The sequence below is a fragment of the Notolepis coatsorum genome (genome assembly GCF_963971535.1).
Source record: "Notolepis coatsorum genome assembly, chromosome: 8".
Lineage (NCBI taxonomy): Eukaryota > Metazoa > Chordata > Actinopteri > Aulopiformes > Paralepididae > Notolepis > Notolepis coatsorum.
In genome coordinates this window covers 70,274,552-70,294,186 of record NC_140172.1, presented here as the reverse complement: position 1 = coordinate 70,294,186, position 19,635 = coordinate 70,274,552, and the positions used below count along the sequence as shown (strand labels likewise).

At 46.7% G+C, this 19,635-nt stretch overlaps 1 protein-coding gene across 1 annotated transcript in view; it reads right to left on the bottom strand.

Annotated features, from left to right (window-relative positions):
* The window catches only part of LOC311233020 (unconventional myosin-XVIIIa-like), a gene marked incomplete at both ends in the record, with an annotated part of 212,117 nt that overhangs the window by 11,437 nt on the left and 181,045 nt on the right, over positions 1–19,635 (bottom strand). Inside the window, one exon of the mRNA XM_084319874.1 lies at positions 19,346–19,531. Coding sequence (XP_084176000.1) covers positions 19,346–19,531 — 186 coding nt within the window. The remainder of the gene's footprint in view (positions 1–19,345; positions 19,532–19,635) is intronic.

Genomic DNA, 19,635 nt, shown 5'->3' with positions numbered 1-19,635 from the left:
TTTTGATGAAAGTTAGCCAATTAGTGCAATAAGAGACCTCCCACAGGTTTTCACTAGCAGTACCCAAGGTGTCTCTCAAGTTCCAACACAATTGATACTTTTCTATGGAAGTTCCATAAAGAATAGCACAATTTCCATGACCAATAATTGTCAGAATATGCTTAATACCCCTGAATTTCCCCTGAATGGCTGATTTAAATGTCCCATATTTAGCTACAACTATCACCTGGGTCTTAAGGGATAGTTTGGATTTTTGGACATTAATTGGTATGAAATACTTGCTAGTAGTACTTGATGTAATGCCATTAGCTTTACTCACCAAGTCCCGAGTTGTGGCCCAGTTCTGAGCAAACCAGGAAGCTTCAGACAGGCCGCAAACAGGGTAAAAAATTCAAACATGTAAGCAAAAGTTTGAATTATCTATTGAAGAAAACTGTATCTCAAGCATTGCCTATGCTTGATTCATGTTGGAATCCGGCCCAACACGTAGTAACTACGTGACACTGGGACTAGTTCCTTCCAACACATAACGCTGCTCTGAAGCAGAGGAAATGCTTGAGGACCACAGTATTCTGCTGTAGATGATTACAATTTTTGCTTGCAGGTTCTGATGTGGATTAACACTTTTTAGTTTTGTGAGCCTGTTTGCTGTCTGTCTAAAGCTTCCCGGTTTGTTCAGAACCAGGCCAAAACTTCGACCATGTGACTCGGTAAGTAAGCTAATGGAATTGCATTAACTATACTACTTTCATACCACCATCCAAAAATCTGAACTATCCCTTTAAGTAACCAGGAAATGTGTTGTTTGATTTTAAGATTCTTAATATAAAAAAGTTAGTTTAAGTCTATATTTTGTAGTTGTGTGAAGGGTGGACTACCAAAGTAAGATTTTCATTGTACCGTGTCCAACTGTGCATATGACAAATACATATTTTGAATTGTATATCTGTGAAGTAACCCTGTTTCAAAAAGTACTATACAAATAATTATTATTATCATCATTATTATTACTATTATGTATTAAAAAAAATTGCATTTAAGTGTATATATGTGTATTTATGTATATACTGTATGTATTGTGACTTAGAAAGATGTATATTCACATCACTGAGTATTTATTTACTTTATTATTGTGGGTACATATATTTAAATGTATAAAGAATTGTGAATTTAAATGTAGATATGTTAAATGTAAGTAATAATATGATTGAATATAACTGCACTTTAACTGTTCCACAAGAGGGCGCTATAGGCGTAAGAAGACGCAGCTATAGCAGCTGACGTCAGGTAGCAGGTATAAGGGAATGTTCCCTCCCCCTCTGTCTCTCTCACTCTAGCTCTCACGGAGAGCAGGTCTCGTGGTGGAAATGTACATATGAAATAAACGACGCCAGTTAAGGCTAAAGAGGACCTCGTTGTCATGACCAGTTATTTTGCTCCCCAGGTGACTCTGTCAACAGGTTATGGGCCCAGATCACGGAAGAGCAAAACAACGATAGCTAGTTAGCTGAAAAGTTTAGGCTAGTTTAGCAGCGGGAGAACCACGTGACGCTAAAGCTAAGCTAACGGGCAGCTAAGCTAAGCTACAATCAAAAGATGGCGACAAGAGGCAGGAGCAAGTGGCCCACGTTTAACGGAAGGGCAGAAGAATACAAGCTCTGGGAAGAGCGGATATTGTGCTGTATGCACGGAGTGGGGCTAAAAAAGACAATTTTGACGGGCCTCACGGAAGAAATAACGGAGGCCGCGCAAGCCCTGGATACAAAGCTGAATGCTGACGCATACTGCGAGCCGATTCAAGAACTTTGACCGCACCTTCGAGCCGGAGACACAGCATGGAGCTGGCAGACGGGAAGCTCACATTCGGGTTGGCGCAGGGGAGAGGAGACGCACAGGTATGCCTCATAGACAGTGAGGGGCGCCGGTGTACAGTGACGTTGAAGAACGCCCTCTACATACCCTCGTTCCCACAAGAACTATTCTCTGTCAAATCTGCTACTGCAAACGGTGCCAAAGTGTTCTTCAATGAAGGTAATGATGTTCTTGTGGAGCCTGACGGTACGAGGTTTAACATTGAGGTGTACAAGAGAATGTATTATCTACAAACAGGATGTAATGAAAATGATATGTGTAATGTCAGTCATGATATTCAGACATGGCATGAGATCATGGGTCATTGTAATTACGAGGATATACTGAAGCTGCAGGCGGTGACAGTAGGCATGCACATTAACGGTGAAAAGCATAGACCTAACAAAGAATGTGATGTGTGTATAAAGGGAAAGTTCACTCAAACAAGGAACAGAGGTCCCACGGAAAAGGTAAAGACACCACTTGAGCTAGTTAACACAGATCTAGCCGGTCCAGTAAATAATGAGTCCATAGGTGGCTTTAAATATGTGCAGTCTTTCACAGATGTGTGTACAGGGGCAGTGTTTGTTTACTTTCTCAGAGCAAAGAGTGACACACTCCAAGCCACAGAAAAATTCCTTGCAGATGTAGCTCCGTATGGCAGCATAAAATGCTTAAGGTCCGATAACGGAACAGAGTTCACAAATAGAGAGTTCCAGTCACTGCTGAGAAGGAACAAGATCAGACACGAGACGTCCTGTCCTTACTCCCCGCACCAGAACGGGATAGCAGAGAGGGAAGGACGCACTCTTTTCGAAATGGCTAGGTGTAAGCTAATAGATGGTAACTTATCTAAGGTCGCTTTCACACTAGAGCTGTTTGGTCCGGACTATCGGACCAGAATTCGATAGTCCGCTTTTTTGGGTTTGTGTGAATGCGCGTCGAACTCGGTCCACGGACCAAACACGCAAACTCTGGTCCGCCAAAAAACATAGGTCTCGGTTCGCTTCATCGGACCAAACGCGGACCAAACGTAGGAAGTCACCTGATAAACTATGCATCTTGGGTATATTATTATTATTACCGCGGTGTGGCATTCACTGCAAAACAAGCACACTGCATCTATCTATCTATCTATCTATCTATCTATCTATCTATCTATCTATCTATCTATCTATCTATCTATCTAACTGTGCATCTTGGGGTAGAAGGAAGAAAAAAACACAGCTTCTTATTATTATTATTATTATTACCGCGGCGAGCGGCATTTACTGCAAAACAAGCACACTGCATCTATCTATCTACTGTATCTATCTATCTATCTATCTATCTATCTATCTATCTATCTATCTATCTATCTATCTATCTATCTAACTGTGCATCTTGGGGTAGAAGGAAGAAAAAAACACATCTGCTTATTATTATTATTATTACCGCAGCGTGCGGCATTTACTGCAAAACAAGCACACTGCATCTATCTATCTATCTATCTTTCTATCTATCTATCTATCTATCTAACTGTGCATCTTGGGGTAGAAGGAAGAAAAAAACACTGCTGCTTATTATTATTATTATTGTTACAAAGGATCAGATTAAACCGAATATATATATTTATTGATTGATATATATTGCATAATATTTGTATATCGTTTGATATCCCTTGTATATTCCTTGTACATATACACGGAATATCCATTTAGCCTAGTACAGACCATAATATTTCATTCTCCTATTGGACAGCGGTCCACAGGCGCCAAGGCCATGCCTCCAGAGTCAGGTTCAAAGCCACCGTCAAGACATGTCTGTACATGCCCGGCCTTGCCCAAGAATACGAGACAGAAATGAGGTTGGCACTAGATTGTTCGCGTGCATATAAATATGGCGCAGGTGAATACAGAAGTATGTTACCCAATAAGTTGAAGCCTCACCCACGATACTCCGTGCGGTGAAGTATGGCCTGTTTGGCCCCAAATAAGAGCATTGAGACCGCATGCGAATTAATAACTGAATTGTCAGAGTTTGGCGCTATACCGTCGAGTGCGACATATTTCTATTAAGTCAGTAATAGTCTATTTGTGTATAGTGTATCGTGCGGCTAAAGTTCTACAGTGACCAGCATCACCAACGCTTCCTCGTATCAGCTAGAGAGTTTATCCAGGCTGGGCTGCTTCATGGCGCTTTCACCCGAGGAGCCCTAGACGAGAACCGTGTGGACATGTACACTGGATTAATCTACCCGACGACTACATAGCCCTTTGCGGCTGGATTATATTTGCTTTTGGTCCTGTGATTAATGGAGCGGAGAATCGCCGACGCCTACACGTGTGTGGGATTTACCCTGTGAGGAGCCACATCGAGTCTGCGCCTCAGAGAGCCTGAGGCAGGCTAGCTTTCTTCCCTGTGGATCTACAGGCTACGGAGAACAGCTGTATTCGTCTGTGGATCAAGATCTTATTGCACCGTCTCCCGTACTCGGAGTCTCCTTATCATCGTTGACCCAGGCTCTACTACCGACAGATCCTCTACCCCAGCTGGCTTACAACCGGGGGGACCCTTCCAGTATCTCCCGCTATATATTACTAGTGTACCATAGATATAATTCCCTAAGATTCAGGTTGTATAATTACCTCCTGCGTAACCAGAGAATGGACATTCATTATTGATTTGCCTACGCACATTCCTTTGCCTTATAAGCGCATCCAAAGTAAAATAGAGAAGTATATTATGTACCTTTTGCTACAATAAATACTTAATTACAACTTTGTGTGGAACCGATTCATTGTGGGAAGTGTTCATCATATTTATATATCATGTACTGTATGGCCAGTAATTAAAGTACATAAGACGGTAGTGGTTTAATGATACCATACTTATCAATACAGTCAGGGAATTGTACCCCTCAGTTACAATTGGTCCTTCGAGCCGGAGGGTAACTAGTGTAATATTAATATAGTGGTATTAATATTGACATGGCCAATGATGAACACTCCACAAAACGGTTCTCCTAAAGTAGATTGCCCGCAGCGTAGACGGCAGACACATTTACATTTACATTTACATTTAGTCATTTAGCTGACGCTTTTATCCAAAGCGACTTACAAGTTCTGTACGACAAGCCATCAGGAAGAGCACAACTCTATCAGCTGAGTAACAATGTTCATCAAAGTGTTGAGTGCTACAGTGTAGGTTAGTTTATTAGGACAAGTGCATGACAGTATGGTTAGTTAGGGTTAGATTTTTTTTTTTTTTTTTTTTAATTCAGATAATGGTTGAAGAAGTGAGTCTTTAGTCGACGGCGAAAGATTGGACGTGTTTCGGCTGTCCTAACTGGGGTGGGTAGTTCATTCCACCATTGTGGGGCAAGGACTGAGAATAGGCGACTTCTCTTTGATGACCCTCCCGGAGCTTGGATAGGAGTAGGTCTGAGGCGGCCAGAAGATGCAGAGCGTAGGGGTCTTGAGGGTGTGTAGTTAGAGACCATTGACCGGAGGTAGGCGGGAGCAGTTCCCTTTGCCGCACGGTATGCTAGGTCAAGGGCCTTGAAGCGGATTCGTGCAGCAATGGGGAGCCAGTGCAGGTCCCTAAGAAGTGGGGTGACATGGGCCGACTTCGGTAGGTTTGAGATCAGGCGGGCCGCTGCGTTCTGAATGAGTTGAAGAGGCTTAGTGGCAGTGGCCGGGAGGCCAGCGAGCAGTGCATTGCAGTAGTCGAGGCGGGAGATGACTGTTGATTGGACGAGGAGTTGGGTGGCTTCTTTTGTCAGGAAGGGGCGTATCTCAGACACCTCAGTACTTAGAGGATTACGTTGCCAATATACTACCTAGCTTTCTACAGACGGTAAACGCGGAAAAAGTAGATAGTAAAATTATGTCCGACCCTATCGACCAGGCTACCCCGCCAATAGAGGCCCTAGTGGGTTCTAACGTAACTGACCAAGCTCACGGTAGGGACCAGGAGGGACCCGACATGACTTTACCCCCCGCCAAGACCGAAGAAGTAGTCCCCGGAGAGCTCCAGGATAAAGACAGCCCTCCAGGGATGGAACTCGACCCGCTACAAGAAGAGGCGAGCACCCCGGAGATGGATCTCCAGGACTCGCCACAGGAGAACAGATCTCCAACGAGTACTGCCAGGAGCGGATCACCTCAACCAGCGTCTTCCCCCAGCGAGGCGGACAAGATGCTGGCACAGGCATTCCTCGCCAGCCTGGCAGCCTCAACAGAGCGCGATCGACTCCAAGCACAGACGCTTAGTGAGCGCGAACATTCTTCCATGGAAAGAGAACGCCTTCAAGCGCAGCAACGGAGCGACGAAGATTGTATACGTCTAGAGATTAGACGCCTTCAGACGGAAGAGAATATGGTAAGGGACCGGGCCGAAGCCCAGCGCGCCGCTGCCGGTGCCCAAAGAGAAGCAGAGCGCGACCTCGCTCTCACCAAGCGCGAAGCCGAGCGCGACCGATTACAAGCGCAGATAATGGAGCAGCTGATCACCAGGGCAACACCCCCTCCCTCCGCACGGGGTTCCAGGGCCTCGTCAAGACAAGGCCTCGTCAAGACAAGGGTCAAGGGCACCCTCCCCTACCCGATCAATCGACCCTGAGCCCGACCACCAGAGAGAGCCTATACCCCCCTCCGAACCCCTTCCCCGACCGGTCCAAGTGAGACCCAGCTACAAGGAAGAAACGGTCTACACCGCGGAGAGGCTAAATAGATGACTACAGGATCTAGAGGACCTGCCAGAGGAAGAAGAGGAGGGAGAGGAGGAGAGTCAAGCCCGACAGCAGCACAGTACTCCACAGGACCAGGAGGTCAAGTACAGCCCAGGCTCTACCCCCGCGGCTCTGCGCTACAGACCCCCGACTCAATTCACGGGTGAGCTTGACGCACGACCAGCCCCGAGGAACAGCACCTGGATACGCGGGCCATGGTACCCAGCAGGTACAAGCCCACCAAGAGGCGTAAGAGGAGACTCGCCTAGGAGGCCTCTCTTCCAACGCTCACCGATGTGCCAGCCATCCATGGCATCATACATTGGCACACCGACGTTTCCGGACTTCACCCACGAGAACAGAGCACAGTACACGGAGCTACGAATGTGCTTAGAGACAATGATGTCCGATGTAGCTGATGAACCGTACAAGTATGCTATCCTACTGAAGCACCTCAAGGTGCCCCGAGCGCACAATATAGCGCTGGCCTATGCCACCTCTACTACCCCATACACAGCGGCTCTAGCAGCACTCGACCAAAGATATGGACGCATATGGGACTACGTAATACAAGAGATAAGGCATATTGACCGCCTACCCCCAGCCACAGACAATCGCTCACTAGATGACCTGTCTATCAAGGTACAATCCCTGGTAGGGATGCTGGGGGCGCAAAAAGAAAAGGGTATGCACGAACTGTACGCGAACTCTAATGTCGAGAGGATTTTAGAGAAGCTTCCGCCCGCCCGACAAGAGCGCTTCAGGCGGCAAAGAGACCACCGTGATCCTAACGGTCCCGAGCCATCCCTCCTAGACCTAGCCGACTTCCTGGCGAGAGAAGTCAACAGCCTACGGTTGGATACGTTCATGCGGAGCACACCAAGCTCCAGAGAGGGACCTAGGAGAGCAAATGATGGCCGCAGATTGGTGACCGTCATGCACCAATCAGAATCAGTACCGAGCAGCAAGAACCACAGTACCCCCTCGATGAAAGAGAAGTGGAAGATGGTGTGCCCGTACTGCGAAAAGGAACACTGGTTGTCACAATGTGACACGTTCAAGAAGATGACCGCCGACGAGGTGAGTCAATGGATAAAGTCCAACCGACGCTGTTACCGATGTGCGCGCAGTCACATGGCAGCCGATTGCCGCTTAAAGAAGAGGTGTAGTCGGTGTGACGGAGCCCACCTAGATGTCCTACACGACAGTAACAGAAGAAAGCCTGCACCCTCAAGCAGCACAAAGGCAAGTGTTATGTACATTGACCCCGCCAGCAGCGGGGGCGCCCGGGTGCTCTTAAAGGTGGTCCGCGTAACACTGAGTTACCAAGATAAGGTCATGGACACTTACGCCGTCCTTGACGACGGGTCAGAGAAGACCCTTCTCCTCGCGTCCGCTGCGGCCCAGCTGGGGCTGCGGGGGAGCGAAAACCAGATGACGATTCGGACAATAAGAAGAGATCTAAAGACGATAAAGGGCGAGAATGTCTCCTTCACTATCGCAGCAAGCGGGCAGCCAGAGAGACGGTATAGGATTACTAACGCTTTCACCAGCCAAGAAATAGGCCTGTCGCAGTACACCTTCCCCATCGCCAAGCTGATGGATAAATATGTGCACCTGCGTCAACTACCTATACCGCTCATAGACGGTGCCACCCCGACCCTGCTGATAGGCTCCGACCATGCAGACCTCATCGTCCCGATAGACCGGGTCCACACAGGGCCCAGAGGCTGTCCTGCAGCAGTCGAGACCCGCCTAGGATGGACATTACAAGGCCCCCTCGCTAAGTCTCTTAACCGAACAGCAGCCACTAACTGCCTCCACTCCAGAGTGACAGAAGAAGACACCACCCTCCTACAGCATGTCGAGAGGCTATGGACACTAGAGACAATGCCCTTTAAGAACGAAAAGAAAGACATTCGTTCCAAGGAAGACATTTACGCTATAGCCCTCCTCGAGCAGGGGACAAAGAGAGTCAAAGTCAACGGAGTGATGAGATACGCAACTCCACTCCTGAGGCGAGAGGGTATGCCTACCTTCCACGCCCCAAAAGAAGCGACGGAGCGGTATCTATTGAACACAGAGCGGCGCCTAGCCAGAGACCCCGCTCAAGAGACTGTGTACCGCGCTGAGATTAACAAGCTAATCACAGCGGGACACAAAGAAAATTGACATTAAAGAGGCCGATCAGACGACCGAATCATGGTACGTGCCGCACCACAAAGTCCACCACAACGGCAAGGATCGTATTGTGTTCAACTGCAGCTACCAGATCGGATCACAAAATCTGAATAAAGAGCTCTTGCCCGGCCCAACACTCGGCCCCTCTCTACTAGGCGTGTTACTATGTTTCCGCCAAGACAAGGTGGCCATCAGCGGCGACATCAAAGGGATGTTCCTGCAGGTGAGACTAGTGAAGGAGGACAAGCCCCTGCTGCGGTTCCTATGGAGAGAGAGGATCGGGGATGAGCAACCAGCCATCTATCAATGGGAAGTCCTCCCTTTCGGAACCACATGCAGCCCATGCTGTGCTACGTTTGCACTGCAAAAGCACGTCGCAGAGGATCCAGCAGCTGATGAAGAGGTCCGACAAAGTGTAGGAAATAGTTTCTACGTGGACAACTGTCTGCAAAGCGTCTCGACGCCAGAAGAAGCCGAGGCCCTTCTACTCAAGCTCCGCGCCTCCCTGATCAAAGGCGGCTTTGATCTCAGGCAGTGGGCCAGCAGCGACCCGCAAGTATTGCGCAGCCTCTCCCCCGAGGACAAGGCAGCAAGCAGCGAGACCTGGATGGCGACCATCCCAGGAGAAGCCCAAGAAATGACATTAGGACTAGTCTGGCGCTTGAAAACAGACTCGCTCCATTATAAACACACACCCCTGACCAAGGAGCAGGAAAGGTCGACTGCACTACCGACCACCAGACGGAGTGTATACAGAACACTCGCCAGACAATATGACCCGTTGGGATGTATTCTACCTTACACCACCAGGGCAAAGATGATTGTAAGAGCGTTATGGGACAAGGACCAGGGCTGGGACGACCCCATACCCGAGCACCTTGCATCCACATGGAGAGAGTGGGAGACGGAACTCAGCTCACTCCCAGGTGTCAACATACGCCGCAGCTACTTCCCACCCACAGTGAGGCCGGAGACGTGCCAGATGGACCTGCACGTCTTCAGCGACGCCTCCGAAGTAGCCTACGGTTCAGTGGCCTACTTGCGTGCCCGATAGGAGGGAGGAGAAATACATACTGCTTTCATCCTGGCTCGCTCAAGAATAGCCCCACGCAAGCAACAGTCTATCCCGCGTCTAGAGCTCTGCGCAGCCCTAGCAGGAGCGCAACTCGCCACGTTAATCCAACGTGAACTCACCATTCCGGTGCAAAGAACAATCTTGTGGTCAGACTCCACGACAGTACTCACATGGATCCGGTCTGATTCGTGCAGATACAAGGTCTTCGTGGGAGTCAGAGTCACAGAGATTCAAGATTTAACAGAAGTAGCAAGCTGGAGGTATGTGGACACAAAACACAACCCAGCTGACGTCATCACCCGGGGAATGTCCCTGGATGACCTCACCCGTCACAACCTATACAGTGACGGGCCAGAGTTCCTCAAGCTCCCGGAAGAAGAGTGGCCTACACCCACCCCACGGGAAGCGAGTAAAGAGGAGGCCGAAAACAAGAAATCTATGTTCTGTGGATTGAACACACTCGTCTCCACAGACCCCGACATAGACGATTGCCTCACCCTAGAGAGTGCGCAGCTAAAGACATTCCTGTGGCACCACCCAGAGGTTCAGCTCACTACTGACATTACAGCAGCTGACTACGAAGAAGCAGAACTTCTTCTACTACAACAAGCCCAGAGAGACTCGTTTCCCGATGAGCTAGACTGTCTACAGGGAGCAAAGCCCGTCCCATCAGACAGCAGACTGCTCCACCTAGCCCCCGAGAGCGACGCCCATGGTCTCATCAGAGTGGGTGGTCGTCTGCGGAGAGCTCCAGACTTACCGGATGACGTCAAGTACCCGATAGTCTTAAACAGCCGACACAAGGTCACAGAGCTGATCATAAAGAAATACGACGAGGATGTGCATCACGCCGGGGCAGAGAGAGTCTTCGCGGAGATCAGACGTCGTTATTGGATACTGCAAGGGAGAGAAGCAGTGCGGCGCTTCCAGCGAACCTGTCTAGACTGTCGTAAGTGGCGAGCGCAGCCCAGTATACCCCGGATGGCTGACCTACCTCCCTGTCGCCTCCGACTCGGCGACAAGCCTTTTCACTCCACCGGTATGGACTGTTTCGGCCCGCTGTATATAAAGAAAGGAAGAGGAACCGAGAAGCGGTGGGGTATTGTATTCAAATGCATGACCACCCGAGCGATGCATATAGAACTCCTTCCAACCATGAGCACAGACTCATTCCTTATGGCCTGCCTTTCACATCGCGGAAAGGCAAACCGTCTATACTATTGTCTGATCACGGGACAAACTTCAAAGGCGGAGAAAGAGAGCTGAGAGAGAGCTTCCAAGCTATGGGCCCAGAACTTAAGACCCACCTCGCTCCATCCCAGATTGACTTCCAGTTTAATCCCCTGAACGCACCTCACTTCGGTGGAACTTGGGAACGAGAAGTACGTTCAATAAAGACAGCCCTGTACGCCGTGCTTGGGGCCCAGACCGTGGCGGAAGAAGTCCTAATGACAGTCCTCACGGAGATCGAGGGAGTATTGAACTCAAAGCCCCTCGGTTACGTCTCAAGTGATGTAGCAGATGTCGACCCAGTCACCCCCAACACACTCTTGATGGGGCGGCTGGACCCCACGCTACCACAGACAATGTACAGGCCTGAAGAAGCGAACGGCCAAAGAATGTGGAGGTACAGTCAAGTATTGGCTGACAAGTTTTAGAACAGCTTCCTACTCCACTATCTACCGTCTCTACAGACCCGCCAGAAATGGGTGAAAGAGAGAGACAATTTGACAGAAGGGATAGTCGTCATGATTATCGACCAGTCACTACCCCGAGCTATGTGGCCGGCTGGCCGCGTAAGCAAAGTGATCACCGGTGCCGACGGAAAGGTCCGAGCAGCCGAAGTGCTCGTCCAAGGACGGATCTACACCCGACCCGTGGCGAGGCTAATAGAACTGCCAAGGCTCCCCGATACTATCGATGACGACCATGACCCCATGACTTTGTGAACTGCCCGACCCCTCACAACAGACATTGAGTAGTGGACAGTGCGGTTAATCTGTCTCTGTTTAGCTAATTAGGTGGGACTAATTAGGAGGCGGCTGTTACAAAGGATCAGATTAAACCGAATATATATATTTATTGATTGATATATATTGCATAATATTTGTATATCGTTTGATATCCCTTGTATATTCCTTGTACATATACACGGAATATCCCTTTAGCCTAGTACAGACCATAATATTTCATTCTCCTATTGGACAGCGGTCCACAGGCGCCAAGGCCATGCCTCCAGAGTCAGGTTCAAAGCCACCGTCAAGACATGTCTGTACATGCCCGGCCTTGCCCAAGAATACGAGACAGAAATGAGGTTGGCACTAGATTGTTCGCCGTGCATATAAATATGGCGCAGGTGAATACAGAAGTATGTTACCCAATAAGTTGAAGCCTCACCCACGATACTCCGTGCGGTGAAGTATGGCCTGTTTGGCCCCAAATAAGAGCATTGAGACCGCGTGCGAATTAATAACTGAATTGTCAGAGTTTGGCGCTATACCGTCGAGTGCGACATATTTCTATTAAGTCAGTAATAGTCTATTTGTGTATAGTGTATCGTGCGGCTAAAGTTCTACAGTGACCAGCATCACCAACGCTTCCTCGTATCAGCTAGAGAGCTTATCCAGGCTGGGCTGCTTCATGGCGCTTTCACCCGAGGAGCCCTAGACGAGAACAGTGTGGACATGTACACTGGATTAATCTACCCGACAACTACATAGCCCTTTGCGGCTGGATTATATTTGCTTTTGGTCCTGTGATTAATGGAGCGGAGAATCGCCGACGCCTACACGTGTGTGGGATTTACCCTGTGAGGAGCCACGTCGAGTCTGCGCCTCAGAGAGCCTGAGGCAGGCTAGCTTTCTTCCCTGTGGATCTACAGGCTACGGAGAACAGCTGTATTCGTCTGTGGATCAAGATCTTATTGCACCGTCTCCCGTACTCGGAGTCTCCTTATCATCGTTGACCCAGGCTCTACTACCGACAGATCCTCTACCCCTGCTGGCTTACAACCGGGGGGACCCTTCCAGTATCTCCCGCTATATATTACTAGTGTACCATAGATATAATTCCCTAAGATTCAGGTTGTATAATTACCTCCTGCGTAACCAGAGAATGGACATTCATTATTGATTTGCCTACGCACATTCATTTGCCTTATAAGCGCATCCAAAGTAAAATAGAGAAGTATATTATGTACCTTTTGCTGCAATAAATACTTAATTACAACTTTGTGTGGAACCGATTCATTGTGGGAAGTGTTAATCATATTTATATATCATGTACTGTATGGCCAGTAATTAAAGTACATAAGACGGTAGTGGTTTAATGATACCATACTTATCAATACAGTCAGGGAATTGTACCCCTCAGTTACAATTATTATTATTACCGCGCGGCATTTACTGCAAAACAAGCACACTGTGTAAACATGTCTAGTGGACAGACTTGGGCGAAGTGAAAGCCCTGATCGACATATGGGCAGAAGACCAAATAAAACAGCTGCTTGTGGGCACTCACAAAAACAACGAGGTGTACAAGTTGTTTAGCGAGAGGATGGCGGTAATGGGTTATAATCGAACGATGGATCAATGCCACGCCTCTGCTACTGCTACTATCACGCAGTTTGTGTTGACGCGCATTTCACTTCCTGAAGGGGAGGGATTTCCACTCTCCATTGTGTCCAGTAGACGAGCGTCCTTTTCGACCGCGTGACATTGTTCAGATAGTTTGGTGCCCCTGACAAATTGCTGTGTGAATGCAGACGAACCAAATGATGAATGCAACAATGTTGCAACTTCACCACCAGAACCGCACAGAGTCCACCAAAACTATATGTGAAAGCACCCTTAGAGTCTATGGCATTATGCGGTACAAGAAGCCGCTTACACCAGAAATCTGTGTTTTAACAAGCACACGGGCACCACCCGTACACTGACAGGAACTGCAGCACTGACAGGAAAAAGGTGTGATCTAGCCAGGATGCACAAGTTTGGGTCAGTGTGTTATGCTTACCAACAGGACAGAGGAAAGCTTGAGTCCAGGTGTGAAAAAGGACTTTTTGTAGGGCATGACAAGGGCAGCCCCGCTTTTCTAGTCTATTATCCCGGTAAGGGGAAAGTGCAAAAGCACAGGTTAGTAAAGTTTGTCACAAAGACAACATGTGAGAACGAGACACAGACACAGGAGCCAGAGCTGGACTCCAGAGTAGGGTGTGAGGAAAGAGAGACACCACAGCCTAGTGTACTGAGCACAGACATGCAGACAGACGGTCAACAACCCCCAGAGGATGATGACGAAGCACCCTAGGGTGACGTCACGTGCCTCATGCAGTGGGAGATATCCCTCCCGGGAACATAAACCCCCAAAGTATCTGAACGACTATGCCCAGAGAGAAAGTGACGAGGATGACAGTACACTTACCAGCATAGATTACTGCTACAGAGTAGTGAGTGGTGTACCTCAGACCTTTAAAGAGGCCATGATATCCCCTGAGTCAGGAAAATGGGAGAGAGCAATGGATGAGGAGATGAGGTCCCTAGAGGACAATCATACTTTTACTCTAACAAAGTTACCACCGACAGACAGTGGGAGGCAAATGGGTGTACTCAATCAAGGAGGGTATTGAAGGGCACGACAAGTACAAGGCCAAGTTTGTAGCTAAAGGCTACAGTCAGAGGGAAGGAATAGACTATGGTGAGACAATTGAGACATTCTCCCCTACAGCCAATCTGACCAGTGTACGGGTAGTGATGCAGAAGGCAGCTGAAGACAACTTGATTTTACACCAGATGGATGTAGACAGCCTACCTGCACGCACCCATTGATAAGAGAGATATATATGGAACAACCTGAAGGTTACGAGAAGAAAGGAGAGAAGCTAGTGTGTAAGCTAGAAAAATTCATTTACGGCCTGAAACAGTCTGGGCGAAATTGGAACGAGATGCTTCATACATGTCTAATTGAAGATCACTTCATACAGAACCCAGTAGACCCCTGTGTTTACACAAAGGAGTCAAAAGAGTCAGGAAAAGTGATAATTGTGATTTGGGTGGATTATTTAATCATCGCAGCAGACAACACTAGAAACCTACAGTAGAGCAGGTGAAAGGTATGCTCTCCACCAGATTCAAACTGAAAGACCTAGGTAGGTTAAAACATTTTCTAGGCATGGACTTCGAACAGTCTGCCAGTTGTGTAAAAATATCCCAGAAGAGATATGTGGAAAAGATCCTGAATAGTTTCGACATGCAAGAATGTAGAACTAGGGAAACTCCATGTGATCAAAAGCTAGACTACAAAGAGGATGCTCAGAAATTGACAGATGTAAAAATGTACAGAGAAGCTGTAGGTAGCCTCATTTATTTGACAACATGTACTCGCCCTAACCTATGTTTTGTAGTGAGTAAATTATCACAGCATTTTGCTGATCCCACAGAAGAGCACTGGATTACAGCAAAACATGTTTTTCGTTATCTCAAAGGCACAGCAGATAAACAGCTTTCTTTCAGAAAGAGCAGCGAGGGCTTAGGGCTTCAAGCCTATAGTGATGCAGATTGGGCGGCAGACGCCACAGACAGGAGAAGTACCACAGGGTATTGTGTGAGTATGGGTACAGACTACAGACAGCTCACTGGTTTCATGGAAAACAAAGAAACAGCCCACAGTGGCACTATCAACTTGTGAAGCCGAATATATGGCTCTAGCTTTGACAATACAGGAATGTATTTATCTAGAACAACTGCTCGAAGGAATGGATACCTATGTATATAAGAAAACTGTTGTTTATGAAGACAACCATCATGAAGACACTGGAGAGGCTGCTTCTACACCATCTGAGGCCACAGACTGAACACGCCCTTGACCCCCTGCAGTTTGGGTATCGGGAGAGCATCGGGGTGGACGACGCGGTCCTCTACATGCTACATCGGGCCTACTCCTACCTGGATGAGCCGGGGAGTTATGTGAGGATTATGTTTTTTGATTTTTCGAGCACTTTTAATACTATTCAACCTCCCATACTTAAAGACAAGCTCAGGAAGATGGGGGTGGATCCCTCCTTCACTTCCTGGATCACAGATTACCTGACAGATCGACCACAGTTTGTCAGAATGGGCAACTGTGTCTCGGAGACAGTGGTCAGCAGCACTGGGGCCCCACAGGGGACTGTTCTCGCTCCGTTCCTGTTCACCCTCTACACGGCAGACTTCAACTACAACTCTGAGTCTTGCCACGTCCAAAAATATTCGGACGACACAGCGATTGTGGCGTGTGTGAGGAAGGGACAGGAGGGAGAGTACAGGGACCAGGTGGGAGCCTTCAGCGACTGGAGCGAACGGAACGGCCTTCTTCTGAACGCAAAAAAGACCAAGGAGATGGTACTGGATTTCCGCAGGTCGAAACCACCTCTGCAACCAGTCAGCATACGGGGAAACAACATTGCGACAGTGCAATCATACAAATATTTAGGAGTGCACCTAGATGATAAGCTGGCCTGGGCTGCTAATGCGGAAGCACTTTACAAGAAAGGACAGAGCAGGCTGTTCTTCCTTAGGAGGCTCAGGTCTTTTAATGTGTGTGGGGAAATGTTGTTTATGTTTTATCAGGCAGTGGTGTCAAGTGTGCTCCTCTACGCCGCTGTCTGTTGGGGTGGTAATACCACGGCCAGGGATACCAGACGGCTGGATAAGCTGGTCAAGAAGGCTGGCTCAGTGGTAGGGAGGAGACTGGACCCACTGGGGACCGTGGTGGAGAGCCGCACTCAGAGCAAGCTGCTGGCCATCATGTGCAATACCAACCACCCTCTCCACCACACCCTGGTGGGGCAGAGCAGCAGTCGCAGCGGACGGCTCATCTCCCTGCACTCACGGACTGAGCGGCACAGGAGGTCCTTTGTCCCCACAGCCATCAGACTGTACAACAGCGTATTATAGTTACACCTGTTTTTACACCTGTTTTTACACCTGTTTTTACATCTGTTTTTACACCTGTTTTTATACACCTGCTTTTATCTAATCACGCTCCTATTTTAATTTTAATTTTAATATTGATGGGTATGATTTAATTGAATTTTATCATGTACTTATTTTTAATTCATGATGCAGACATAACGTGTAACTACTGTATGGGAATGGTCAATGTCTGTATACTATGTGAGCTGCGAGATACCCTGAATTTCCCCAAGGGGATTAATAAAGTATCTATCTATCTATCTAACCAGGGAACCATTGCACTTGCTAGAAACCCTGTGTGCCGACAGAGGTGTAAACATGTGGATATAAAATATCACTTCATTAGATCTGTCATCAGAGAAGAAAGGATGACACTCGTTTACTATCCTACAGACGACATGGTTGCAGACGCTATGACCAAGCCTGTCTCCAAACTGAAATTGAAAAGATTTGCAGGGGTCATGTTTGGTGTGTAAAATATTGCCTGTTATGTAATATTGACTGCCATGTTCTTTTGATGTTTTGAACTGTATTTTTTCTTGGAAAAGTTGTATAGTATACACGTCATTCATAAGTGGGAGTGTTAAATGTAAGTAATAATATGATTGAATATAACTGCACTTTAACTGTTCCACAAGAGGGCGCTATATGCGTAAGGAGACGCAGCTATAGCAGCTGACGTCAGGTAGCAGGTATAAGGGAATGTTCCCTCCCCCTCTGTCTCTCTCACTCTAGCTCTCACGGAGAGCAGGTCTTGTGGTGAAAATGTGCATATGAAATAAACCACGCCAGTTAAGGCTAAAGAGGACCCTTGGTCCCAAGGTGACTCTGTCAACAAGATATGTATGTATGTATGTATGTATGTATGTATGTATGTATGTATGTATGTATGTATGTATGTATGTATGTATGCATGCATGCATGCATGCATGTATGTATGTATGTATGTATGTATGTATGTATGTATGTATGTATGTATGTATGTATGTATGTATATATGGATTGTGACTTCAAAAGATATTCACAATCACTGAGTAGTAAAGAAGGGGTAGGATTATATACATTTATACTTCTTCCTACTCCTATTTGGGTATTTTAATATTGATTATTTGTTTTAACACTTTAGTTGCCAAAGGACGAGTTTAGGCGTCCTTCCCCGCCATGCTCAAGTTGCCGAAGACGCCGTAACTCGTCTTTGATATCAATATTTCAAAAATCTGTGATCGGAATCATATTTCCTTTCCGGGGCCCTGAGACACAAGTGTGATCTCCTCTCAATCCTCTAGCGGTTCAAGACCGCCATCTGGTGGCCGATCGGCAGATCGAAAAAACGGATGTTACCTTTAACCCGGCAGGACTCACTCCATATGTGGTCCGGGCACTCGCTAATGTTAGAGAGACTCAGTCTTCACACAGTGAACATCGATCGCTGCAAATAACTCGAAAAAACAACATGATTTGGACGTATATATTATTATACAACCTGGAAATGGACCGGGTATTTCAACATCCCATAATGGAAAACTGTCTACCCCACGCTGATCGCCCAACGGCCCGCGGAGACTGGGGTGAGTTTTAGCGTGTAATATTACCGTGTTCGACACTAACTGCTATGATGAACATTTGACCCACATTAGATGAATGGTAAAACGTTGCCCACGGAATTATAAACGATCCCCCGCCCATCCGGTCAATATCAGATGATACGTAGAAACTTCTAGAAGTACGTCCAATTGAAATTTTTTATCTCGCACAGATTCCTACCAAACTGTATTTCATCATCAATATAATGTATTTGGGGCTATAAATCACGTTCTGGAGAAAGCTGCAGAAAGAGATGAAAACATACTTATACTTTAGATCATATTTTAGTATGAATATGTGAATGAAAAAGTTTAACGTTGCTACACCATGAACAATACATATAGGACCTTGAATGGGCCCTAATAATGGCAATCTAGCAATAGAATTTAAAAAGTTATAGCCCTGCAAAGAAGGGGAACTTCTCCATGTTAAATAGAGCTGGCAACGGATGGTATATCATGAATTTAACCGTAGGCAATCAAAGTGTTAAGAAGTTTGGTTTGTTGTTGCTTTTTATTATTATAATTTTCTTTTATGTATTTTAATTGTTCACATGTTCAAAATAAAAATGTAATTCAATTATTATTATTATTATTATATTATTATTATTATTATATTATTATATTATTATTATTATTATTATTATTATTATTATTATTATTATTATTATTATTATTATTATTATTATTATTATTATTATTATTATTACTCCTTCAACAAGGTCACAAGATGTACCTACAGCCAGGCTTGATATGGAATCACTGGCTGATTAAACATAACAAATAATAATAATAATAATAATAATAATAATAATAATAATAATAATAATAATAATAATAATAATAATAATAATAATAATAATAATATTTTAAAAGATAGCTTTGGATATTGATTCATCTCCCATAACCTTTACCTGCTCTGAGAAAAGAAAAAAGAAGTACATTTCCATTGCCAGGTTTCTCCATGTGGGCAAGGAGGAGCCCAGCATCTCACCAGCTCATGTTTCTTGCGGCTGGCCTCGGTTTCCTTCTTGGACAGTTCTACCATCTCCTCCTTCATGTCCCTCGTCTGCCTCTGCATGCGCTTGTTCTGCTCCTTCTCGCGGTTCTCCGCTGCACTGCACTGGTTCCTCTCCTCCATGATCTTCTCCATGTTCTCCTTCAGACGCCCCGCCAGGCTCTAGGGAGGAGGAACCAAGCAGAACCGTGTTGGAACCTTCTAATAGATGCACACAGAGACGTGGGTAGAAGGCAGGGTGGGGTAAACATGCCAAGGGTCGTCCC